This window comes from Oncorhynchus mykiss, chromosome 4, assembly GCF_057628025.1.
Source record: "Oncorhynchus mykiss isolate SJ-2025 chromosome 4, ASM5762802v1, whole genome shotgun sequence".
In the NCBI taxonomy this organism is placed as follows: Eukaryota; Metazoa; Chordata; class Actinopteri; order Salmoniformes; family Salmonidae; genus Oncorhynchus; species Oncorhynchus mykiss.
Genome location: NC_143025.1, coordinates 61,898,100 through 61,924,936, shown reverse-complemented (window position 1 = coordinate 61,924,936; position 26,837 = coordinate 61,898,100). Strand labels below are relative to the sequence as shown.

Here is a 26,837-nt window from a genome sequence, read left to right as displayed (position 1 = left end):
AGGCTACCTTGAAAGGTCTGTTTTATCTGTTGAGTTATTACTTACTGGTCAAATAATCACTGCTCTCATAGCAATTGTGTGGTTACATTATCAGGTGTATTATTGACTTTAGAAATATACATGTTCTTAATTCTTATTCTATGGTATTGGAACATATATCTGACCTATTTGAGCCAATTCATTTAAGAAAATGTATCACTATGAATACAAAATAAATGAAAAAGTTAGTACTGCATAAATATATCATTATTTGCAAGAGCATATTTAATTTTGGTATCACAGTCTGTATGACGACAGACGACGCCAGAGAGCGCCGAAGTGGAAATCTAACGTGCCCAATCTTCTATGACGTAGTCGGCAAATACACCACTTCGATTGGATGAAACGTGTGAGGTTGAGTTCAAAGATCACTTAAGCAGGAAATGAGTTTTTGAATGTCATCAGCTGCAAAAGCACGCATGAATGTGATATGGAATAATCTATTTTATGACCATTGAATGTAATTTATGAAAACACGGCATTGATGTCGACGTATGCACATGGCTTGTTATTTCAGAAGAAGTATTGCATCGAAGGTAGTGCATGTGTTCTGTGTAATTTGTGTAGTTATCTAACGTTAGCTATGTGGGGTTTCATTTCGTGCATAATGTTAGCAAATAGTATCCGCATGTTTGTGCCTGTCATTATTATTAAGAACCAAGATGCCCTCGGTTTGTTTAAATTTATAATTAGAATTTATACCGGCCAATTAACATTGATAGCGGAGTATTCTGAATATTTCAAGCTGGTCAATGTAGGTAATCATGACTTCAAAACATACCAATAATCTATGCTATGGGGTTCAATTGACACAACAACAATGTGTATTGCAGTTTTCATATTTGACCTCTCTTGGTTTAGCTCTCTAGGGCTTTGGGACGGTCTGAAGATGCCTTCATTTCAGCTGTCTGTGCTATCCCAGTCTCCAAAAAACAGTTAAGTGTGAGTGTGCAGTGGTGGAAAAATACCCAATTGTCATACTTGAGTAAAAGTAAGGATGCCTTAATAGAAAATGCCTCAAGTAAAAATGGAAGTCACATACTACTTGAATAAAAATATTTGGTTTTAACTATACTTAAGTATTACAAAGTAAATGTAATTGCTAACATATTCTTAAGTATTAAAAAATACAAGGATGAATAATTTCACATTCCTTGTTTTAAGCAAACCAGACAGTAACATGTTCTTGTTTTATTATTTTACAGATGGCCAGGGGCACACTCCAACACTCAGACATAATTTACAAACGAGGCACCTAAATGTTCTGTCCTGCTTAGCATTCAAGATGTAACTAGTACTTTTGGGTGTCAGGAAAAATGTATGGAGTAAAAAGTACATTATTTTCTTGAGGAATGTAGTAGAGTAAAAGTCGTCAAAAATATAAATAGTAAAGTACAGATACTTTAAAATACTACTTAAGTATTTTTGGGGGGTATTTTTACATAAATACTTTACACCAGTGTGTGTGAGAGAGGGAGCGAGATCTACTGAATGAAGTCTCAGTCCTAGTCTGGTCCTTACAGATCCCTCAATCAAACATGATTATCACTACACAGTCACCATGTTTCTCAATGGATCTTCTGATATTGTTCATCTCAGGCAATCCCCAGATTTCCGGCTGTCAGTCAACACTCTGCTGAGGAATGGGATCCTGCCAACTAATGGAGACCTCCAGGCACAGACAGAGGCTCTGGCCAGTCAGGTGGGACCAATAGCGTTGTAGTCTAGATGCAGATCTTGGGTCAGGTTAACATTTTCCACACTAATTGGTAAGGTTTTGATCGGGGGAGGAGAAACTGATCCTAGATCGTTACCTAGGGGAAACTTCACCCTGAAACGTTTAGTAGTCAGTCACATACTCACACTTTGCTGATATTTAGATTTCACCCTCCTGTCAGAATTACAGTGCATGCTATTTCCTTTCAGTTAAAGCAAGACAGTGTGGTGGAAGAAATATTTGCTGGACGGGGAGTGATACACTTTAGAGTTAGTCGGAATCTGTTAGTACAGGTGAATATGCCTTTTTCCCTACTCTTTTCATTTTGATCATGTCAGTCGGAAAACTGCAGACTCTGTTTGAAATATTTTTATCAACCAGCGTGTAGGAATATAATGTATATAAATGAACAAGACAACCATCTAGAAAGTCTACACATTTGTTTTTGTTTTGTTTCAGAAAGTTTTAGAGCAGTTGTGCCAAGAACGTCACAAATTTGGTGTGAAAAGTGAACTTTTCGATGGCCTCAAAAAAGGAACGACTGTGGTGGAGTTTAGGTATTGAAATATGTTCTCCTCAAACTTCCATTCGTTTGTATTGTTTCAGAGTCTAGGATGTTGAGGCAAAGTGTTAAGAGGCAAGCACTAAAGAAATAGCTACCTTCTTTTTATGAATTTATTGACAACATTTCCCTTTTGTTTTTCTTACAGTTCTCCAAATATTGCCAAGAAGTTTCACGCTGGACATCTGCGTTCCACCATTATTGGTGAGACTCAGTTGAAGTTCTTTAACGTACCAGGAGAGGGCAGAGTTCATTTTTGATATTGTTCCTGACCTCAGGCTAAATTCATGATGTGTTTGAAGTATTGTATCTATTGTGACTGAAAAATGCACAATGTTATTTTTTAGGTAACTTCATCGCCAACCTGAAAGAATCCCTGGGAAATAATGTCATTAGAGTGAATTACCTAGGAGATTGGGGCATGCAGTTTGGTGAGTAAAGCAGAGAAGAAGAGCATAAAGAATTACACTGAGAAGCTTTAAAGGTAGACTCAGTGAAATGACGTTACCGCGAGCATCAAAGCAGATATTGCGACGCGTGAGATGCAAGACTTCGCTCCCACAACGTCAAACACAGTGAGTGCACACACATCTGTCTTTTATTATTGGATCAGTACACCTGGGGACAATCATTTCCTCCACACTAGATGGACGTCATATTGTACAATTTGTGTCTTTTGTTTTCGTAGATCTATGTTAGATGGTTGCATTCAAGACAAGGTCGTATTTACTGATCTGCTTGTCAGTATCAGCAGAGTGAGCTACTAATTTGTGTCGTATTAAAAACATGTTGCTTGTCTCCAGTCATATAAAGTGTAGTAAAATTGCATGAAATATGTTTCTAAAATGCCAAATTCTTCCCATGCAAAGAAAGGAGAAGAAACATCTCTGATTAGCCCTACTCACTGTGTGCTCAGGCATGCGTTGTTCTGAACTGAGGTATATTATTAGCCTAAATTATGACTATGCAATCACATTAGGAGTAGTAACCTATCTTGCATTATTTTGCAAATGGAATGATGGATGCATGCAATCCTTTAGTGTAAAATTGGCCTTGATGTGACTTGATAGCGTGTATTACGCATCTATTTTACATTGGAATATATGCGCCTTTCCTCAGTTGAGTCAATTTATGAAGAGGTTGAGTAGTGGTTGACATTGTATATGCCGTTCCACAGACCTTTAAACCTAATATTCTGGTGATAATTAATGGCTGGGTTTGTTATTTATTTTTCTCCAAAATATCATTTTAGAGTTTAAATTGTGTAGAAATGCAGTAAACGAGCTTCAACTTCCTTGGGGGATTTTACTTTGGTCACCTACGTCATATCACTCACTATCTTTAAGCAATATAAATCTATATGTGATTTGATTACTTTTTGAAAATAAGAATGATCGTTTTTGCTGAAAGGTATAGTAAACCATTGCCTTGGGAAATGGGACCAGGTTTCCATAACCTCTTTGCCTGTGGATTTTAGGTTTGCTGGGAGCTGGCTTTCAGCTCTTTGGGTGTCAGGAGAAATTGAAAAAGAATCCCTTACAACACCTATTTGATGTAAGTTGTGAGAATCATAGTAGTTCTGAGAGAGAACTTGAACCACTGCTCTCTTGTGTTGTGTTATTTTATGCGGTCATGTCAGCAGGTGTGAACACGTCTTTGGTGGCCTTCCCTTACAAGTTTGTTTGTGTGTGTATACATGTCCTGTAGGTTTACGTTCAGGTGAACAAGGAGGCGGAGAACAATGAGGTCATAGGACAGGCGGCCAGAGAGTTCTTTAGACGGCTGGAACAGCAGGAACACCAGGCCTTGTTACTATGGAAACAGTTTAGAGAGATCACAGTGGAGGAGTACCAACAAGTCTATAAGGTATTGACCCGGCCTGCACACCTCTGACCAACTAGCCAAAAGGCTTTTGTAGGACTAAACTTTTGCCTAAACTGTTTTATTAAATTAAAACAGTAATGTACACTACTCAAGCAAACACTGTTTGTATTGATGCCCATGCACTGCCTAACATGAACTCAGACAGGGTTGTCATTCCAGGGAAGTGCACAAGACGTCAGCGCCTTTGTAACACACCCGTTTTGTTATCAGATGTCAATATTGATGCAATGTGTTTCTGTTTCTCAGCGCTTAGGGGTTCACTTTGACATCTACTCTGGAGAGTCTTTTCACCAACAACAAGCCCAGGAGGTGGTGCAGCAGCTACAGAGACGAGGCCTGCTGAAAACCACAGAGTATGTCACGGAAGCAAACATCCTTATGAGTTATGAAAGAGCATTGTGTAAAAAGTCTGGGTAAATGTCATACACTAAGCAAACTGTCACCACATACCTTTAAGTAAACATTCCCACCCAACATCTAGTACTACTTACTACGTGTTAAATTAAGCGGAGAAATAATCGATGGATTATTTATAGGTAAGTATGTAGAAATGATTAAGAAATAAAACAAAAGTGTGCATTGATCACAGGTAACAGTGATAGTATATGTAGAATAAGTGTCCAATTAACAAACAAAAGTGATGTGTGTGTGTATATACACTGCTCAAAAAATAAAGGGAACACTAAAATAACACATCCTAGATCTGAATGAATGAAATATTCTTATTAAATACTTTTTTCTTTACATAGTTGAATATGCCGACAACAAAATCACACAAAAATGATCAATGGAAATCAAATGTATCAACCCATGGAGGTCTGGATTTGGAGTCACACTCAAAATTTAAAGTGGAAAACCACACTACAGGCTGATCCAACTTTGATGTATTGTCCTTAACACAAGTCAAAATTAGGCTCAGTAGTGTGTGTGGCCTCCACGTGCCTGTATGACCTCCCTACAACGCCTGGGCATGCTCCTGATGAGGTGGCGGATGGTCTCCTGAGGGATCTCCTCCCAGACCTGGACTAAAGCATCCGCCAACTCCTGGACAGTCTGTGGTGCAACGTGGCGTTGGTGGATGGAGCAAGACATGATGTCCCAGATGTGCTCAATTGGATTCAGGTCTGGGGAACGGGCGGGCCAGTCCATAGCATCAATGCCTTCCACTTGCAGGAACTGCTGACACACTCCAGCCACATGAGGTCTAGCAATGTCTTGCATTAGGAGGAACCCAGGGCCAACCGCACCAGCATATGGTCTCACAAGGGGTCTGAGGATCTCATCTCGGTACCTAATGGCAGTCAGGCTACCTCTGACGAGCACATGGATGGCTGTGCGGCCCCCCAAAGAAATGCCACCCCACACCATGACTGACCCACTGCCAAAGCGGTCATGCTGGAGGATGCTGCAGGCAGCAGAACGTTCTCCACGGCGTCTCCAGACTCTGTCACATCTGTCACGTGCTCAGTGTGAACCTGCTTTCATCTGTGAAGAGCACAGGCTGCCAGTGGCGAATTTGCCAATCTTGGTGTTCTCTGGCAAATGAAAAACGTCCTGCACGGTGTTGGGCTGTAAGCACAACCCCCACCTGTGGACGTCGGGCCCTCATGCCACCCTCATGGAGTCTGTTTCTGACCGTTTGAGCAGACACATGCACATTTGTGGCCTGCTGGAGGTCATTTTGCAGGGCTCTGGCAGTGCTTCTCCTGCTCCTCCTTGTTGCCCTCCTACGGCCTCCTCCACGTCTCCTTATGTACTGGCCTGTCTCCTGGTAGCGCCTCCATGCTCTGGACACTACGCTGACAGACACAGCAAACCTTCTTGCCACAGCTCGCATTGATGAGCTGCACTACCTGAGCCACTTGTGTGGGTTGTAGACTCCGTCTCATGCTACCACTAGAGTGAAAGCACCGCCAGCATTCAAAAGTGACCAAAACATCAGCCAGGAAGCATAGGAACTGAGAAGTGGTCTGTGGTCACCACCTGCAAAACCACTCCTTTATTGGGGGTTTCTTGCTAATTGCCTATAATTTCAACCTGTTGTCTATTCCATTTGCACAACAGCATGTGCAATGTAGTGTCAATCAGTGTTGCTTCCTAAGTGGACAGTTTGATTTCACAGAAGTGTGATTGACTTGGAGTTACATTGTGTTGTTTTAAGTGTTCCCTTTATTTTTTTGAGCAGTGTATATATGTATATATATACATATCTGTTAACAGGAAGGGGACAGGCGTGGTGGATCTCTCTTCAGCTGGAGACATGTCCAGCTACTCCACAGTACTACGCAGTGATGGGACATCTCTCTATATCACCAGGTCTGTGATGCTTTAGAAGGTTGACAGTGTTATGACTGGTGTGCAATACTTTAGTAATTATCAAGTGACACGTGAGTCTTGATTATCATTTTTGTCATGTTGTGTCTTTCCAGAGATCTTGCTGCAGCCTTAGATCGAAAGGAAAGGTACAATTTCGATGAGATGATCTATGTGGTAAGCATTCGGCCAAACTGCTCTAACACTCAGCAATGGCTACAAAAAGCAGTGTTATATGAACTTTTATCTAAACGTATTATCATTTGTTTCTTTGTGAAGACAGACAAAAGTCAAGGGATTCATTTCCAGCAGCTGTTCCAGATCCTCTTGGCTATGGGACACTCGTGGGCTGAGAGGTAACGCTGTGTACACAGCTGTCACAATACAAACAATCGATTGTTTCTACACATAGTCCCATACTAAATCTATTTGGTTTCAGGGTTTGGTGTCCCCCCCGCACTGTTATGCAGTTGTTTTATCCAATGTTATATTTATGTAAACTCAGCAAAAAAAGAAGAAGATAATTCATAAAAATCCAAATAACTTCACAGATCTTCATTGTAAAGGGTTTAAACACTGTTTCCCATGCTTGTTCAATGAACCATAAACAATTAATGAACATGCACCTGTGGAACGGTTGTTAAGACACTAACAGCTTTCAGACGGTAGGCAATTAAGGTCACAGTTATGGAAACTTAGGACACTAAAGAGGCCTTCCTACTTACTCTGAAAAACACCAAAATAAAGATTCTCGGGGTCCCTGCTCATCTAAGTGAACGTGCCTTAGACAGGCTGCAAGGAGGCATGAGAACTGCAGATGTGGCCAGGGCAATAAATTGCAAGGTCCGTACTGTGAGATGCCTAAGACAGCGCTACAGGAAGACAGGACTGACAGCTGATCGTCCTCGCAGTGGCAGACCACGTGTAACAACACCTGCACAGCATCGGTACATTCAAACATCACACCTGCAGGACAGGTACAGGATGGCAACAACAACTGCCTGAGTTACACCAGGAACGCACAATCCCTCCATCAGTGCTCAGACTGTCCGCAATAGGCTGAGAGAGCCTGGACTGAGGGCTTTTTGGCCTGTTGTAAGGCAGGTCCTCACCAAACATAACCGGCAACAACATCGCCTATCGGCCAATACCCACCTTCGCTGGACCAAACAGGACTTGCAAAACGTGCTCTTCACTGTTGCGGTTTTGTCTCACCAGGGGTGATGGTCGGATTTGCGTTTATTGTCGAAGGAATGAGCGTTACACCGAGGCCTGTACTCTGGAGAGGGATCGATTTGGAGGTGGAGGGTCCGTCATGGTCTGGGACGGTGTGTCACAGCATCATCGGACTGAGCGTGACCCTCCAGCATGCCACCAGTCATACTGCTTGTTATGTGCATGATTTCCTGCAAGACAGGAATGTCAGTGGCCAGCAAAGAGCCCAGATCTCAATCACATTGAGCACGTCTGGACCTGTTGGATCAGAGGGTGAGGGCTAGGGCCATTCCCCCAGAAATGTCTGGGAACTTGCACGTGTCTTGGTGGAAGAGTGGGGTAACATCTCACAGCAAGAACTGGCAAATCTGGTGCAGTCCATGAAGAGGAGATGCACTGCAGTACTTAATGCAGCTGGTGGCCACACCAGATACTGAATGTTACTTTTGATTTTGACCCACCCTTTTGTTCAAGGACACATTATTCAATTTCTGTTAGTCACATGCCTGTGGAACTTGTTCAGTTTGTCTCAGTTGTTGAATCTTGTTATGTTCACATAAATATTTACACATGTTAAGTTTTCTGAAAATAAACACAGTTGACAGTGAGAGGATGTTTCTTTTTTTTGCTGAGTTTATATGTAGGTATTGTTTTATCTGTTTGGCTGCAGGTGCCAGCATGTACCGTTTGGCCTGGTGCAGGGTATGAAGACGAGGCTAGGAGAGGTGGTTTTCCTGGAAGACGTCCTGGATGAAGCCCGGGCTAGGATGCTCAGGAACATGAGCCAGTCCAAGAGTAAGGACATGACATGGGAGTCATTATAGAGATTTTTGGCAGCGTCCCAAATGAAACCCTAAGTAATAGGAATTTCCAGGTGAACAAAAGAGAAGGGCAGCCCCAGATAAAAGTCAATCAAAAATGTATTACAAGTTGCAACAGGGAGATGCCACCCAGCACAGAGGCAGAGAAAATGTCTATTTGGCCTTCATTATACAGTACCATAATCAACTGTTCTGTAAACACCAGCCCAATAGGCTTGTAGGAAGTCAAAACAAAAGGCAGTGACTTCCTCAGCTGCTAAAGAATCGCACAACGTTTCACAGAATACCAAAATATTCAGTGAGTCCTTGTACCTCAATCACTATCAACAGATATGAGTTGAATCCATAACATACTGCATTGAGTCTAGTGACCATCAACCCGAGTGTCACAAGCAGAACACTGTAAATCATGTGTATTACAGAAAGGGAAAATATATGAATACGCCAAACTATGTACCACTCTAAACTGAATACGAACTTTATTAATCTTAAATATTCCCATTACACCCTATTTCCTATATAGTGCACTACTTTTGCCAGGTGACATAGGGCTCTGGTCAAAAATAGTGCCCTATGCGGGGAATAGGTTGCCATTTGGGATTCAGCCTAGGTGTATAGTTATTAGTCATTAATAATCTGTCAGTTAACATTATTTATCCCCTCAGCCACCAAGGAAATGGTGTATCCAGAAGACACAGCTGAGAAAGTGGGGATCAGCGCACTCATAGTTCAGGTAAACAAATTTGACCTAACCTTAAAGAATATGACATACCAACCAAACATCCTATTCTTCAAACTTACCTACCTACTGTATGAAACGAAGGGCAAACAAAGGGTAAGAACACTGTGGGTCTGTAGGTGTAGCGACAGCTGTGTCTTTGGAAATAGGTTATTGAAGCATGAAAATTGAATCATGAAGATTGCTCCAGGTTATGCTCAGGCATGACCCTGTTTTCTGTCTTTCTCGTCTCAGGACTTTAAAGGGCCTCTAGGATCAGACTACAAGTTTGACTGGGACAGGATCCTCCAGGCCCAAGGTGATACAGGGGTGTTTCTACAGTACACACATGCCAGACTCTGTAGGTGAGTGATGAGGAAGCATTCATCATTTCACAAACTGCAGGACTTTCAATAATATAGAACGTCAGTACAATACATGAACTGACGCTTGATTAAGCAACTCATTGTCTGACTTCTCACCAACTGTCGTCATTTCAGTTTAATACATCGCTATGGCGACGGAGAGGAAGGTGCCTTTGACCCGTCACTTCTTCTAGATCAGAGGAGTATTTCGATACTCCAGCACCTCCTTCGGTAAGCGAATGCCCTCTAACCCCACACATAGGAGAATGGTCAGGCTTATTCTTCACTGATTACGTGTTGGGCTGGGATGGTTCACTAACCAGGAACTATTCTGAGCCCTAATTACTGTGTACTGGAAGCCAATTAAATAACCTGCTCTCATTCCTGTTGCATTTGATTACATCATAGAGGAATGTAAGCATGTGCGGGTGGGGTACTCACAGATGAAACGGTCAGTGTCGCTAAATAAATGCAGTCACACCCGACCATGCTGTTTTCCATTGTGATCAAAATATTTATCCTACATCATTCACTATCTACTTTCAGCTATGACGAAGTTCTATACCAGTCTGTACAGGATCTGCAGCCAAAACATCTCGTCAACTTCCTTATGACACTGAGGTAAGGAGCATGGTGTTTAATGTCTGACGTCCAGGCAGTGTGGACATGATTATATTATTATATTACCTAATCATAAAATGTCTTTGTTCTCCTGCCTGGCTAGTCACCTGGCTGCGTCAGCACACAGGGAGCTGCCAGTGAAGGGAAGCCCTCAAGCTGTTGCACAGGTAGATAAACACTGATCATTTGCTCATATATCTTTTTCAATACAAATAGCCTGAGACCCAAGGTAGGAAATTCCACAATGTGCATGTGTCATTTCAGTCAATGGATGCATTTAGGGCCTGGTGTATTCAGATTCAATGCTATCCATTAATTGTGAATGGCCTTACCTTGGAAAATGTATTTTATACAGGCATAGCCATATAGATTACAAATCTACTTTTGACCATTTGCTAACAGGTTTTATTACTGTCCTTTGATAAGGAACATGTTCATGATGTAAACCGTTGAGATGATGATTCAGATCATTTGTTCATCCTCGTCGATAGGCTAGGCTGCGGCTCTTCAGTGGTGTCTGCACGGTGTTGGCCAACGGGATGAAAATATTAGGCATCACACCAGTCGAGAAAATGTGACCAATCAACGCCTGCTTGATCAATGTTCCTGTGTATGTAACTACTGTTATTGAATTAATGTAAATAAATGTTGTCTTGATTTAACACTTCCACATGAGAAATGACTGGTTTCTGGTTGCATCAAATCCAATTTTATTTGCTTTGACAGGTTAGGGAACTGGCCAAATATCTGATGATATATTCCTGACAGATCTCGTTTTGCAACCATGCTGCTGTCAATCCAACCACACTGTGCATTCCACACTGTTGTTACAGCAAGGCCTACAACAGACGATCCCTCCGAGCATTTCTCTGTACCAAATTTACTGTAATCCTCAATATGCAAAGTTGTTTGACAGCCTGTCCTACCTGTATTCCTTGTTGCCCAACCACTTAATGCAGGGTTTCCTAATTATTTGCATCTACTCAACACTAACTATCAACGCCTTCACATCAGTAACGACAGATTCTTATCGTAAGCAGCTGAGTTACTGCACACATTAAGGCGGCGTTTCCCAAACTCTGTCCTCGGGACCCCAAGGGGTTTTTAAATAACCAACTAATCAAGCTTTGATCATTTGAATCAGCTGTGTAGTGTTAGGACAAAAAAACAAAACGTGCACCCTTTGGGGTCCCGAGGGCCGAGTTTGGGAAATGCTGCCTTAATGTGTGCAGTAACTCAGTTGCTTACTAATCAGAATTACAAGTGATCTTTAATTTTTATGCACCCGTAGCGGAGATGCCAACAAGCGGATGCATCCGGTTTTCAGGGATGCAACCTAGCTTGCGAAGAAGCCGGATGTGAAGGTCCTGGGCTGGCGTGGTCTACGGTTGAGGCCAGTTGAATGTACTGCCAAATTCTCTAAAACTTGAGAAATGAACATTATCTGCCAACAGCTCTGGTGGGCATTCCTGCAGTCAGCATGCCATATAAATGTTCCCTCAACTTGAGACATCTGTGGCGAAACAGCACATTTTAGAGGGGCCTTTTGTCCCCAGCACAAGGTGCACCTGTGTAATGGGCGGGCTGTTTAATCATCTTGATATGCTACACCTAGCAAGTGGATGGATTATCTTGGCAAAGGAGAAATGAACGCTATAGGGATGTAAACAAATTTGTGCACAAAATGAGAGAAAAGCTTTGTGTATATGGAAAATGTGTGCTCTTATTTCAGCTCATGAAAAATGGGACCAACACTATGTTCCGTTTATATTTTTGTATTCAGTATATACATGGACAAAGACAGACACACCAATAACATGTAACTAACTGTACAGGCACTATTCAGAAGTATTCAGACCCCTTGACTTTTTCCACATTGTTACAGCCTTATTCTAAAATGTAAAACAAATTCTATCTACACACAATATCCCATAATGACAAAGCAAAAACAATTTTTCTGAATTTTTAGCAAATTTATAAAGAAAGAAAGCCACTCGGACATTCAGACTTGTTCCGAAGCCATTCCTGTCTTGGCTGTGTGCATAGGGTCATTGTCCTGTTGGAAGGTGAACCTTCGCCCCAGTCTGACATCCTGAGTGTTCTGGAGCAGGTTTTCATCAATGATCTCTCTGTATTTTACTCCCTCAATCCTGACTAGTCTCCCAGTCCCTGCCTCTGAAAACATCCTCACGGCATGTTGTTGCCACCACTATTCTTCACCGTAGGGATGGTGCCAGGTTTCCTCCAGATCTGGCGCTTGGCATTCAAGCCAAAGAGTTCAATCTTGGTCTCATCAGACCAGAGAATCTTGTTTCTCATCGTCGGTGCCCTTTGGAAAACTCCAAGCGGGCTGTCAGGTGCCTTTTACTGAGGAGTGGCTTCCGTCTCTACCATGAAGGCGTGATTGGTGGAGTGCTGCAAAGATGGTTGTCCTCCTGGGTGAACTCCAGATCTGTTTCCTCGATACAATCCTGTCTCGGAGTTCTACGGACAATTCCTTCAACCTCATGGCTTGGTTTTTGCTCTGACATGCACGGTCAACTGTGTGTGGGTGTGTGCCTTTCCAAATCATGTACAATCAATTGAATTGACCACAGGTGGACTCCAAATCAAGGACGATCAATGGAAACAGGATGCACCTGAGCAAAGGGTCTGAATACTTATGTAAATAAGGTATGATTTTTTTATTTTCAATACATTTGCAAACATTTCTAAAAACCTGTTTTCGCTTTGTCATTATGGGGTATTGTGTATAGATTGAGGAAAATAATTAATTGAATCAATTTTACAATAAGGCTGTAACGTAACAAAATGTGGGAAAATGGAAGCGGTTTGAATACTTTCCGAATGCACCGCAAATGCTCAAGCTCTCTCGCAGGTGAGATTCTGTCAGCTGTGTATATACATTCGGTACTTTGTCAATAGTGGAGTAGTTGACATTGACAGTGGTTCATAAAAAATATTGTTGACCATTACTAACAGCAGTCCCACAGTAAACAAAAAAATAAGGAATAAAAACCCAAATGGTATTTATTTTCTATGTATACATTCTGCCTCAGCGCCACACTTCCCTTACTTTATGCTCCATCATTACTGATATAATGATTCATCTAGATTATTGAAGTTCCTTGCCGACGCTCTTATGGGACGACAGTAGACCGCAGTGTGAAAGAGGGCCTCATGGGCAGCTCCAACACAGAGGTCAGGAAAGACCATAAACCTTTGCTATTCCAGACCCAGGCTTCAAACAGTGATCAGTTTCTGCCTGGCCTCCTTGTCTGTGTCTGCTCTTGGAAGCTTGGTGGTGTCTTGTTTCGGAAGTCCATAAAGGTATATGGAGACACACACCAGCATTGCTCCACAAGCAAAGGTAGCAGCTGCATGAAAAGGGAAAATGGTTACTGAAAACCTGCCATGGACTATTGATGAATTCACTCAAAAATATTTTCAGATTTTTTTCACTTCTAATCAGTGTTTCCCCTATATTCATTAATTTAGAAATAAAGATACATTTCTGCCACGACACACAAATGGATAGTAGTTGACTTAATGACTGGAAGTTTATGGGAACAGGTAGCACATATCATTGCGCTAGTAGCAATGTACCCCCCCACGACCTTTGCCACAAAGGCTGAAAAAAAATGATACTATATTAGTACTCGAGTGTCAGAGACCACACAAAAGCCTAGTGGCTGAACAGTAACTTATGGTAGTCCATGCCCACAAAGATGTGAATGATTTGACTCACTTATCTGTAGCCCAAACAGAGTGACGGATGCCACAGTAGAGAGAACGATGGCGGCTGCAGCAGAGAAGCCTTTCATGATATTGTCTGTGTACTTCACCACCACTGATGTGTACAAACCACCCACACTGGCCAAAACTGGAAGAAGAAAATACCAAATGTAAATGCAATGTACCGCACAAATTTAGGTTAGGACATTTTTTTATTACATTTATTTTATTTTATTTTTTTGCATTGTAGAAAATCAGGAATATGTTCATGTGTCAATATTGAATTTTGACTCACAGACTACAAAGCACACCCAAGGCGTGTAACTGTAGAAGAAGCCTTTCTCTATGACCTGAGCGCCCTCAGTCATGTAAACTCCAGCGAGGGTGACCACGATGCCAGACAGGTACATCTGGATGTTCCTCACCCATAGGGATGTGTCTGAGCTCTTTAGGACCTTCTCAAAGTACACACCTGCTCAAACACAAAAAAGGGACACCATTAGATTACCTGCCATTATCATCATAGAATATTAAAAAAGGTATTAAGATAAAGCAAGATTACCTGCAAACCCGGAGCACAACACAGCCACAGCAATGGCCATAAACCCCAAAAATGGGTTCTGCTCCACCTAAAAAAGATGAGAACATATCGAATACACCTTACATACCAAGACATTTAGCCCCCAACTTTTTGACGCTTTTCTTTAGATCTGAAAAGGTATTGCCAGTAAACAAAGGAAAGCCTGTACTTTTAATTCTGCCAACCGACCAATTCATGATTGCGGTAAAGTTGTCTACGGCTTAGTATGAAACGTAGCCGTAATGCCAAAGCGGCATTGGCACAAACTACCATAGAATTAAGAATACTAGAATGGACATGAACCTTCTTATGATGAGATGATAAAGGTCAGCCATAATGGTCAACCAAAGCTTGCCAGTGCTGTGATAAGTATAAAATAATGAATTTCTGCACTAGCCAGACAGTTTTAGAGGAACTGGCAAATGAACTGCCAATATTCCATTCAAACAACACAGTCATTCTACAGGCTGAAATCAGTTGATGATAGGACTTAGACAACTTGTAAATGCAACTAGTACTGATATTGCATCATATAATAACACTCACAAATAGAGACATTTATTTGCTAGGCAGCACCCATTACTAGGCTGTAACTATCCCATCACTTCACATAGTGCATGCTTAGTGGTGGGCAGTTCTCTGAACCACACCTGGATGAATCCATTAAGAATTACTGTGGGGTTGAATACTACTGAATGACGAAAATATTGGAATAAAGTAGGCGAATGCAAAAAGTCATGTATCAAATGGCTGCTTACTGAAACTCCCCGTCATCCAATCGTTATAATATATTTACATCAGACTGATCTTAAATTGGTCAGAAATATTGAAAACATTATGGGATAATGCATCAACTTCCCCAGCTTTACATTAATCAGCATTGTGTAAGGGATAATCAACAACAAGTTGAAGGTGTGTTCATGGAAGGTGTGTTCCATGACGTCTAGAGGAGTGGAACTCACCTTCCAAGGAGTTGCATTGTCTGGAAAACAATGCATAGAGCCATGAGTTGATTATCCCTTTTATACTATGGCTATGATGTAACACATTTGCCGCTAGAAATGTGTTCAACATCCACTGAAGTAGCTAGCAAGTTCACTAGATAGCGACAGTAGTTGCCTTGGTAGCCAAACAAACAGACTTGCTAGTTCAGCTAACAAAACCATCAGTACTAGCTTGCTATTATGAAAATCAAATTCAACAATGCCAATAATGTTTTCAATTCTACTTTTGCTTTCAAAAGCAACTCAAACATGTAAAAATGAACTATAGCCACTGAATTCTACCATGCAAATATACTGTGCATTATAGGGAAATAATAAATGCACTAGAATGTCCTTCAAGCCAATCAGAAACAAGTATTCAACAATGCCATGGTATAATTAAGTGATCATGTCCGAGAAGCCGATGTTTGGAGGATATATTGGCACGGGTGTTGTTAGTCCCGAGACAAAGTCGATGGCTGGCAAACCGGGTTTTCCAACATTGAAAAAATGATTGATAGTTTAATTAAAAAATATATTTTGATTAATTTGTTCATACTATTTCATCCTTACACAAGATATAGTCCTGACACAAAACTAGGGTTGCTACCCAAGCTGGCTGGTTGTTCGTTCTATCGGTCAGTTTGCCAGAGACACGACCCAGTCGTTCAGTCTTTTTTGTTCTATATCTTTGGACACAACCCAGTCGTTCGTTCTAAATGTTCCATTACTGTCTGGCAACGTTCTTATCCCTTGCTTGCTAGCTAGCCAACTACTGCTAATGTACAGTCGCGTCAAACAATGCATTCAGAATAACAGTGTGATGGCATTTGCATTTGTTGTTTAAGCTGTTTTCTAGTGACATTTATTTAGACATCTATAACAATGAGCTTATGAGGCGTGATTTCTCCTGGCATAGAAAATGTGCTCTCTCCTCAGGACACTGTTGTTCAGAGGAGCTGGCCAACAACACATCTAATAACCTTTGCAAATTGAAACTGGAAAGACTGGAAAGTAGCTGCACTTCGTTTCGTTTGACCTTTTTTCAATTGACATTTTTGTACACACACACACACACACAAAGGTTGGGGTCACTTAGTAATGTCCTTGTTTTTGAAAGAAAAGCACATTTTGTGCATTAAATTAGCATTACATTGATCAGAAATACAGTGTAGACATTGTTAATGTTGTAAATGACTATTGTAGCTGGAAACTGCAGATTTTTTTTATGGAATATCTACAGGAACTCTGCTTAGAAGGCCAGTTTTATTGCTTCTTTAACCAGAACAACAGTTTTCAGCTGTGCTAACATAATTGCAAAAGGGTTTTCTAATGATCAATTAGCCTTTTAAAATGATACATTTGGATTATCTTACACAAAGTGCCATTGGAACACAGGAGTGATGGTTGCTGATAATGGGCCTCTGTACGTAGATATTCAATTTTTTTTAATCTGCCGTTTCCAGCTATAATAGTCATTTACAGGTTTATGCTGGCAATAATGTGGTAAAAATGGGCCTGTTTTGAAAGGGGGTCATATAAACATTGCACTGCCCCCAATTTTTTAAAACATTTTTACAGGCAACATTCCATAAATCCTATGTGAAAAGTGTATACGATTCTTAATAAATAGACAAGGCAGAGAATTCCAAACCTCAAACTTGGCCATTAGAACATCAGCAACGAACCAGTATACACTTTACAGGCCCATTGGCCAGGTCTCCCTTGTAAAATAGGGATTCTGACCTCAAATGGGACTTCCTGGATAAATAAATGTTAAATAAAAAGCCAAAACAGAAACACCAAGGGTACCTGGACTTTAGTGGCCTCTGCCGGTTTCCACTGGACCAGTGTGACGCCTAAACACAGCATAAAGACTGAGAACCACTGCAGCCTGCTGAGAGAGCGGTTCAGCATGAGGACCATGCACAAGGCTGTGCACGGGATCTTCAATTGATAGGTCACCTAGGTAAGGAAGATACAGTGAGAATATGAGCCAGAGGGGAAGTATAGATACAGTACCAGTCAAAAGGTTGGATACACCTACTCATTCAAAGGTTTTTCTTTATTTTTACTATTTTCTACATTTTAGAATAATAGTGAAGACATCAAAACTATCAGTTGTGTTGTGACCAGGTAGGGGTGGTATACAGAAGATAGCCCTATTTGGTAAAAGACCAAGTCCATATTAATGGCAAGAACAGCTCAAATAAGCAAAGAAAATATTACTTTAAGACATGAGTCAGTCAATACGCAACATTTCAAGAACTTAGAAAGTTTATTCAAGTGCAGTCTCAAAAACCAGGCGCTACGATGAAATTGGCTCTCATGAGGACCCGCCATAGGAAAGAAAGACCCATAGTTACCTCTGCAGCAGAGGATAAGTTCATTAGAGTTACCAGCATCAGAAATTGCAGCCCAAATAAATGCTTCAGAATTCAAGTAACAGACATCAACTGTTCAGAGGAGACTGTGTGAATCAGGGCCTTCATGGTCAAATAAACCACTACTAAAAGGACACCAATAATAAGAAGAGACTTGCTTGGGCCAAGAAACACGAGCAATGGTCATTAGACTGGTGGAAATCTGTCCTTTGGTCTGATGAGTCCAAATTTGAGATTTTTGGTTCCAACCACCATGTCTTAGTGAGACGCAGAGTAGGTGAACGGATGATCTCCGCATGTGTCATTCCCACCGTGAAGCATGGAGGTGGTGGTGTGATGGTGCTTTGTTTGCTGGTGACACTGTCAGTGATTTATTTAGAATTCAAGGCACACTTAACTAGCATGGCTACCACAGCATTCTGCAGCAATACGCCATCCCATTTGGATTGCGCTTAGTGGGACTATCATTTGTTTTTCAACATGACAATGACCCAACTCACCTCCAGGCTGTGTAAGGGCTATTTGACCAAGAAGGAGAGTGATGGAGTGCTGCATCAGATGATCTGGCCTCCACAATCACCCGACCTCAACACAATTGAGATGGTTTGGGATAATTTTGACCACATGGTCAAAGAAAAGCAGCCAACAAGTGCTCAGCATGTGGGAACTCCTTCAAGACTGTTGGAAAAGCATTCCAGATGAAGCTGGTTGTGAGAATGCCAAGTGTGCAAAGCTGTCATCAAGGCAAAGAGTGGCTACTTTGAAAAATCTAAAATATATTTTGATTTGGTTAACACTTTTTTGGTTACTACGTGATTCCATGTGTGTTATTTCATAGTTTTGATGTCTCCACTATAAATTCTACAATGTAGAAAATATTTTTAAAATAAAAACCCTTGAATGAGTAAGTGTGTCCAAACTTTTGACTGGTACTGTACGTCCAGCCTTAATGTGACATGTTCTGCAGAAATCAAGAAATGTGTAGTTTATACCTGATACACAGCTGCATCAAGATTGCTCAAGGCAATAAAGGCCATGTTATTCTGAACTGCATAGACCACAGAGGGAACACTCAGTTTCAGCAACTCTTTTGGACTCCAAAATACATGTTCAACTATGGACGCTTTTAACCTGCCAAAGCTGCCAGTTTCTCTGCAAGGTGAAAATGAAGACAAACATGTATAAAAGCTGAGCTACTGGGACATTTATATTCATTCAACAAAATACTCAACACAAGGGTGTTCTACAGTATTTCTTCAAGGCAGACACCAATGGAAAAAGGCTATCCAAGTGCATTTGGAACATGTACGGTCATGAAAACGGTAGTACATTGGATATACTTACTTGGTCAACATCCCAAGGCTCAAGAACAATTTAATAACTTCCGTGATGCATACTGCTGTTGTAGAGAAGTACATAGCTGTTGATGATACTGTCCTTGTGTATCGTAATACCACGGTGTAAGTTGCTGCCACCAGTGTCATCACTGACAGACAGTAGACCTTGAACATCACACTCACTGGCTCTGTAGAGAGAGGACAATGATTCTTGACAGCATGAAGTGTGAAGTTCACAGAAAGTAAGACAATGAGGCAAGGAACCGAAAATCAGTGTGGACGGCCACTTACTGACGAGATCCGCATTCGTTACAAGAACAATCTATATAGCCGGGGGATAAGTTTAGACAGTCACCTAGCTAGTTGTATCTGGACTCAGCAGGTGGCTAACTAGCTACTTCGCATTGCCCTTCCGTTCAGAGAAGCTGTCTTTTTTTAGCTGGATAGCAAAATACCAAATACAATTTGTTTAGTTCAGTGCATTAGGCTAACTTGTTGCGTTAAATAGTTCCCGAAACAGGAACTAGTAAATAACGTTAAGCATAGCTAGCATATTTCACTTACCGTTAGCCATGGTTAACTTGATTGTTGTGATCCGTTGTTAGACGAATGCTTGGGTACTTAACGTGATCACCTACCGATGTGTCTGTCTGACGACACGTCTAACTGAACATCACAAGTATGATTATCAGATATGAAATCCTGAATAAGGTCCTTTTCTTCTTCTTTGGTATCATGGCGTTCGCACATTTGTTTGTGCATGCCGCCACCTAGAGTGCGGGAGTGTGGTGGCCGCTCACGTTACATTTTGTGATACAAAAATAAAAAGGAAATAAATTGCACCACTACACCTATATACCACTATTCAGCGGTGGAAAATTAGGTTTGGGGACGTTGCTCTTGCACTGGCACTCACCATCTTCGGGGAGGTAGGTTTGGGTGACATTATCCCTCCTCGTGTGAATTAGATTAGCCTGCATTGAGTGGGCCACTTTACTATGAAGATTGTCTTGAAAAAAAACGACATAAGACTGTTAAAAGGTTTACCTTCTTGAATAAAAAAAAGATTCAAGCAAGAAGACCAAGGTAACAGTACACTCAATAATGAGCCAATTAAATCACTGACCAATTTGATTGCTTTTCTCCTCAGCTCCCACTCATTCCACTCGTACGAGTTCACAATGTTGGTTTCCAACAAATAAGTGTCCACCTGAGTGCTGCTGTTACCAACAGTCTCTCCCCTGACTGGATCTGCAGAGACAGAATTTCAGTGCACCGTTGGTAAAAAAAAAAAAATATCACTGCCAAGTTCTGAAGATGGAATTTAAGAATTATGATATTGTAAGTGAACATACCTCAGAATGTGGAGTGACACAGGCAGTTGGAGGAGCTGGATAAGCTCAGGGGACCACTTTGCTTTCTCTGCCACACTGGCTATGTACTCATCTGGTTTGGATCCATATCTTAAACATGCCTCCTTGGAGCTGAAAACATAGTATTTCTCCCTATGTTTCAGGACTTCTATGCTTGGGTTGCATTAAAAAACAGAGTCACTTCTTTTGAATATTTTTAATAATAAAAGGGGGGAAATGTATTATTTGTACAACAATGTAGCAATATATACAATTGCCACCTCAAAAATCTACACACCTGGCCCATCCTTCACGAGTGTACTGAGACTGCTGAGGGGAGGAGGGCTCACAATAAAGGCTGGAATGGAGTCCATGGAATGGTATCAACCACATGGGCAATCACATGAAATGTGGTTGATACCATTCCATTGACTCTATTCCAGACATTATTATGAGCCCTCCTCACCTCAGCAGCCTCCACTGGTGTATAACCACAAATTCCCTTGTATTGCAGTGGTAATTTGTCAAATTCAGCTGTCATCTCAGGCAAGAGCTACTCTTGTGTTTTGATCTCAAAGGGGGTCAATATGGTTTTGAGCTAATGATAGAGATGTAAGAAACGCAGAGCTATAGTGCTGGTGAATGTGAGGGTGTTAACACAGTACTTACCTGAAGACTCCTTCATTTTCTTCTCGTCGTTCTTGATCTCCGACACCAGTATGTCCTCCAACTGAACATCAGGGAAGAGCTGGGACTAAGCAACCACGAAGGGCTGCAGGTTCACCATCATGTTACTGAGGCTGCTCAACAGCACCATCTCATCCTGAAAACCTGATCAATACTTTGCTGGAGCTGTGAAATGGGTCTGGAAGAGGACATAGAGTATGAGAGTTGAGGTCTAGAGATTAAGGGCCGGTTTCCCAGACATACTGTAGGTTAAGCATAACCCTGGACTAAAGAGCACTTTCAATGGAGATTCCCTTGCTTTTTAGTGTAGGACTAGATTTAATCAGTGTCCGGGAAACTGCCCTGTAATGGGAATATTTAAGATGACTAAGAGTGATCAAATGTATATTTCTGTAATACACATGCTTTCCATTGTTCTGTTTGCGACATTTTAGTTGCGGGTTGATGGTTACTAGACATTATGATGAATGTTATAGATTGTTGTCATTTGTTCTCAGTTGAGCTGTTGCTCCTTGACCTTGTTTATGAGGGACAAGAAGGTCCCCAGCTCCAACTGGGAAAAGATGATTTTTAAGGCAGCTGCTAAAAACACTTGCACACACACACACACACACACACACACACACACACACACACACACACACACGAGCAAAACAGGAACAAACTGATCAATGGTGGAAAATGGGATGATTCCCAAATTGTAAATACTATCAGTTCCATGGCCAGTGTAATTACAACTTACCATTTTGCACTTTCCCTTCTTTGTGAATAGTGAACTGTGCTCATAAGGCATTTATTTTTATTCTAAAATCAATGGGTAAATATAATTAATTTATTAGTCCAAAAAATTGATGTAGCAACTAAGGATGGCCACTTTAACTTGTTGTACAAAATGAGAATAAAAGAGTCCTTCTGAGTACGTGTAGCCTCTCGCACTGTTGTGATGTCGGTGGGGGAAACCAGACCTGAGCTCAGCAGAACATTACTGACAATCTTATTTATGGTAAAGGCCCTCCAGATCCTCACGTGTTTTCACTCGGCTGTCAGGGATTTCTTGACTAACTGGGCCTAGCTTCGACTGAAGTACCTGCTGGTGATCCTCAAGGAACTCACCTGGGACACAAAACACGACCTTTGAGGCTAAACTGATGAATAGGTACAAGACCAGTATGCCATGTCTTTAGAAGGTACTTGACAATGGCCTCATGTCTCAACATAGATAGGGTTTAGTTAATAGGCCATATGAATCAAAGGTTGGTTCATACATCCTTTGAGCATTTTAAAGCCCCCAATTACGTTGAGACTTGTAATTCATGTCAAAGTAGGCTTGCTTCTTGATCATCTCAAGGGCAGGGCTCCCCTGGTCCATGAGCTTGTCCACACATAACTGCAAAGGAAAACAACACTGATGACGATGAGCCCATTGCTCGACGATCTCAGGCATGATACCAACCAAACCTGGTTGTTATAATGAAATGGAGTGAATCTACACACTTCCAGAAGTTCTAACATCTTGCTGGGTAAGAGTCTGATCAACTTTGAATAGAACTTGTGGGTCCAACAAAACATTTTTACCGAAAAGGAAAAACATTGATTTAACAAAGTAGCTAAACACTGTCACTGACACTGCTTGCCTTTATCACACAAAGCTAACTAGCTAGCCACGTTATTAATTATACTGAAAAATATATATATAAATGCAACATTTTAAACGATTTTACTGAATAACAGTTCATATAAGGAAATCAATCAATTTAAATAAATAAATGATGCCCTAATCTACAGTGCCTTGCGAAAGTATTCGGCCCCCTTGAACTTTGCGACCTTTTGCCACATTTCAGGCTTCAAACATAAAGATATAAAACTGTATTTTTTGTGAAGAATCAACAACAAGTGGGACACAATCATGAAGTGGAACGACATTTATTGGATATTTCAAACTTTTTTAACAAATCAAAAACTGAAAAATTGGGCGTGCAAAATTATTCAGCCCCCTTAAGTTAATACTTTGTAGCGCCACCTTTTGCTGCGATTACAGCTGTAAGTCGCTTGGGGTATGTCTCTATCAGTTTTGCACATCGAGAGACTGAAATTTTTTCCCATTCCTCCTTGCAAAACAGCTCGAGCTCAGTGAGGTTGGATGGAGAGCATTTGTGAACAGCAGTTTTCAGTTCTTTCCACAGATTCTCGATTGGATTCAGGTCTGGACTTTGACTTGGCCATTCTAACACCTGGATATGTTTATTTTTGAACCATTCCATTGTAGATTTTGCTTTATGTTTTGGATCATTGTCTTGTTGGAAGACAAATCTCCGTCCCAGTCTCAGGTCTTTTGCAGACTCCATCAGGTTTTCTTCCAGAATGGTCCTGTATTTGGCTCCATCCATCTTCCCATCAATTTTAACCATCTTCCCTGTCCCTGCTGAAGAAAAGCAGGCCCAAACCATGATGCTGCCACCACCGTGTTTGACAGTGGGGATGGTGTGTTCAGCTGTGTTGCTTTTACGCCAAACATAACGTTTTGCATTGTTGCCAAAAAGTTCAATTTTGGTTTCATCTGACCAGAGCACCTTCTTCCACATGTTTGGTGTGTCTCCCAGGTGGCTTGTGGCAAACTTTAAACAACACTTTTTATGGATATCTTTAAGAAATGGCTTTCTTCTTGCCACTCTTCCATAAAGGCCAGATTTATGCAATATACGACTGATTGTTGTCCTATGGACAGAGTCTCCCACCTCAGCTGTAGATCTCTGCAGTTCATCCAGAGTGATCATGGGCCTCTTGGCTGCATCTCTGATCAGTCTTCTCCTTGTATGAGCTGAAAGTTTAGAGGGACGGCCAGGTCTTGGTAGATTTGCAGTGGTCTGATACTCCTTCCATTTCAATATTATCGCTTGCACAGTGCTCCTTGGGATGTTTAAAGCTTGGGAAATCTTTTTGTATCCAAATCCGGCTTTAAACTTCTTCACAACAGTATCTCGGACCTGCCTGGTGTGTTCCTTGTTCTTCATGATGCTCTCTGCGCTTTTAACGGACCTCTGAGACTATCACAGTGCAGGTGCATTTATACGGAGACTTGATTACACACAGGTGGATTGTATTTATCATCATTAGTCATTTAGGTCAACATTGGATCATTCAGAGATCCTCACTGAACTTCTGGAGAGAGTTTGCTGCACTGAAAGTAAAGGGGCTGAATAATTTTGCATGCCCAATTTTTCAGTTTTTGATTTGTTAAAAAAGTTTGAAATATCCAATAAATGTCGTTCCACTTCATGATTGTGTCCCACTTGTTGTTGATTCTTCACAAAAAAATACAGTTTTATATCTTTATGTTTGAAGCTTGAAATGTGGCAAAAGGTCGCAAAGTTCAAGGGGGCCGAATACTTTCGCAAGGCACTGTATGTATTTCACGACAGGGCAAGGGCACAGCCATGGATGGGCATAGGCCCACCCACTTGGGAGCCAGGCCCAGCCAATCAGAATTAGTTTTTCCCCACAAAAGGGCTTTACTACAGACATAAATACTCCTCAGTTTCATCAGGTGTTCGGGTGGCTAGTCTCAGACAATCCTGCAGGTGAAGAATCCAGATGTGGATGTCCTGGGCTGGTGTAGTTACACGTGTTCTGCAGTTGTGATGCTGGTTGAATGTACTGCCAAATTCTCAAAAATGACATTGGAGGCAGATTAACAGCTCTGGTGGACAGTCCTGCAGTCAGCATGCCAATTGCACGCTCCCTCAAAACTTGAGACATCTGTGGCATTGAGTTGTGTGACAAAACTGCACATTTTAGAGTAGCCTTTTATTGTCCCCAGCACAAGGTGCACCTGTGTAATGATATTGCTGTTTAATCAACTTCTTGATATGCCACACCTGTCAGGTGGATTAATTAGCATGGCAAAGAAGAACTCATTAACACAAATGTGTGCATAAAATGAGAGAAATAAGCTTTTTGTACAAATTGAACATTTCTGGGATCTTTTATTTAACACATGAAACATGGGACCAACACTTTACATTCATGTACATATTACCTCAATTAGCCCGACTAACCGGTGCCCCCGCACATTGACTCTGTACCAGTACTACCTGTATATTAGTTTTTTAAATTTCTTTACTCATCTATTGTTTACCTGATACCTATTTTTACTTAATAATTGCACTGCTGGTTAGGGCTTGTAAGTAAGCAATTCACTGGAAGGTTGTATTCGGCAGGGTAGCCTAGTGGTTAGAGTGTTGGACTAGTAACCGGTAGGTTGCGAGTTCAAACCCCCGAGCTGACAAGGTACAAATCTGTCGTTCTGCCCCTGAACAGGCAGTTAACCCACCCACTCCCAGGCCGTCATTGAAAATAAGAATTTGTTCTTAACTGACTTGCCTGGTTAAATAAAGGTAAAATAAATAAAAAATAAACATGACAAACTTTGATTTGATATTTTTGTACAGTATTGTAAGCCAGGGACCCATCAGGAAAGCCACTAACGTTGCCGACACCATGCCCCTTTTCCTGTACATTCTTGAGCAATTTCTCTAATTATGTTTTTTAATTACACTTTCTGGTCGAGTACGAGACATGTTTTTAGCCTGCAAGCTACACTAGAGATCACGCAAATTCCCCACTTCTGCACATCTTCATGGCTGCCATGGTAATCAATGTAACACTGCATGAGCCACAGGATGTAAAAGTTGCAATGTTGTAACTGTAGTAGCTAGCATAATGCATTGATGCACACATTTTACTGGCCTTCTCTTTCATTTCATGTCATTAAATGCTCATTTAATTTTTTAAAACTTTGCATAACATTGTCATGCAGGACTGTCACGACATCTGCCGAAGTCGATGCCTCTCCTTGTTCGGGCGGTGTTCGGCGGTCGAAGTTGCCGGTCTTCTTGCCATCGCCGATCCATTTTTAATTTTCCATTTGTTTTGTCTCGGTTTTCCACACACCTAGTTCTCATTTCCCTCATTATGTGTTGTGTATTTAACCCTCTGTTTTCCCATGTCTTTGTGTGGTATTGTTAATCTGTTCATGTATGCACACATTAGGCTGGTTAAGCTGGGTTATGTTAAACCCTTATTTGTATTTCGTGTTAGTTTGTGCCGTGTGCTTTTGGGTCGCCAAATAAAAGGCTCCGTTTTGCTACCAACTAGCTGCTCTCCTGCGCCTAACTTCCTACAGCCCTTCACGCATATCCTGACACGGACATAATGGAAACGGATACATTTTGATAAAAATATTTATTATAAAAACAGACATTACATACACAACTTGGTCTAGATTAAGGTAGCAAAACTCAAGCATGGAACGGACAGTTCAAACAGGAGAGGCTGGAACTTCAACTCAACCTCTGACCAAGAACTAACGTCAATGAGCTGAGTCTCCATATTTTAGCCCTTGGATAAGGCCTTTGTTATGGATGTAAGTGGCCATGAAAGCAGCTACGAAGGCTCAGCTTGACAAATACGAAGCAGATGGCCACATCATATCCGTCACCGAGCCTACGGACTGGATAAGTAATAT

The 26,837-nt window shown here is 41.3% G+C and overlaps 2 protein-coding genes and 1 pseudogene across 5 annotated transcripts; 1 reads left to right on the top strand and 2 right to left on the bottom strand.

Moving 5' to 3' along the window:
• Window positions 1-390: 390 nt before the first annotated feature.
• Window positions 391-11,643, top strand: rars2 (arginyl-tRNA synthetase 2, mitochondrial). 4 transcript variants are annotated; one of them, XM_090232492.1, is made up of 21 exons: window positions 397-575; window positions 901-974; window positions 1,639-1,741; window positions 1,966-2,049; window positions 2,216-2,313; window positions 2,467-2,522; window positions 2,666-2,749; window positions 3,796-3,872; window positions 4,026-4,184; window positions 4,449-4,555; window positions 6,423-6,518; window positions 6,632-6,692; window positions 6,795-6,871; window positions 8,401-8,525; window positions 9,217-9,284; window positions 9,525-9,634; window positions 9,770-9,865; window positions 10,181-10,255; window positions 10,359-10,422; window positions 10,747-10,865; window positions 11,583-11,643. In XM_090232492.1, exons 1-20 carry the CDS (start codon window positions 534-536, stop codon window positions 10,831-10,833), a joined length of 1,743 nt encoding a protein of 580 aa, XP_090088618.1. In that variant the 5' UTR covers window positions 397-533; the 3' UTR covers window positions 10,834-10,865; window positions 11,583-11,643. The 4 variants fall into 4 exon arrangements, with proteins under 4 accessions (XP_021455900.1, XP_090088618.1, XP_021455903.1 ...); XM_021600225.3 differs by lacking the exon at window positions 11,583-11,643 and having other exon boundaries at window positions 391-575; window positions 10,747-10,922; XM_021600228.3 differs by lacking the exon at window positions 11,583-11,643 and having other exon boundaries at window positions 901-981; window positions 10,747-10,922.
• Window positions 11,644-12,014: 371 nt separating this feature from the next.
• Window positions 12,015-20,036, bottom strand: slc35a1 (solute carrier family 35 member A1). The gene is made up of 8 exons (XM_021600236.3): window positions 19,839-20,036; window positions 19,282-19,462; window positions 18,930-19,089; window positions 17,366-17,518; window positions 14,553-14,619; window positions 14,286-14,462; window positions 14,004-14,138; window positions 12,015-13,632 (listed from the first exon to the last, which is right to left on the bottom strand). The coding sequence occupies exons 1-8, from the start codon at window positions 19,846-19,848 to the stop codon at window positions 13,499-13,501; spliced, it is 1,017 nt and encodes a 338-aa protein (XP_021455911.1). The 5' UTR covers window positions 19,849-20,036; the 3' UTR covers window positions 12,015-13,498.
• Window positions 20,037-20,065: 29 nt separating this feature from the next.
• Window positions 20,066-25,890, bottom strand: LOC149984099 (cilia- and flagella-associated protein 206-like; annotated as a pseudogene).
• Between the last annotated feature and the right edge of the window lie 947 nt (window positions 25,891-26,837).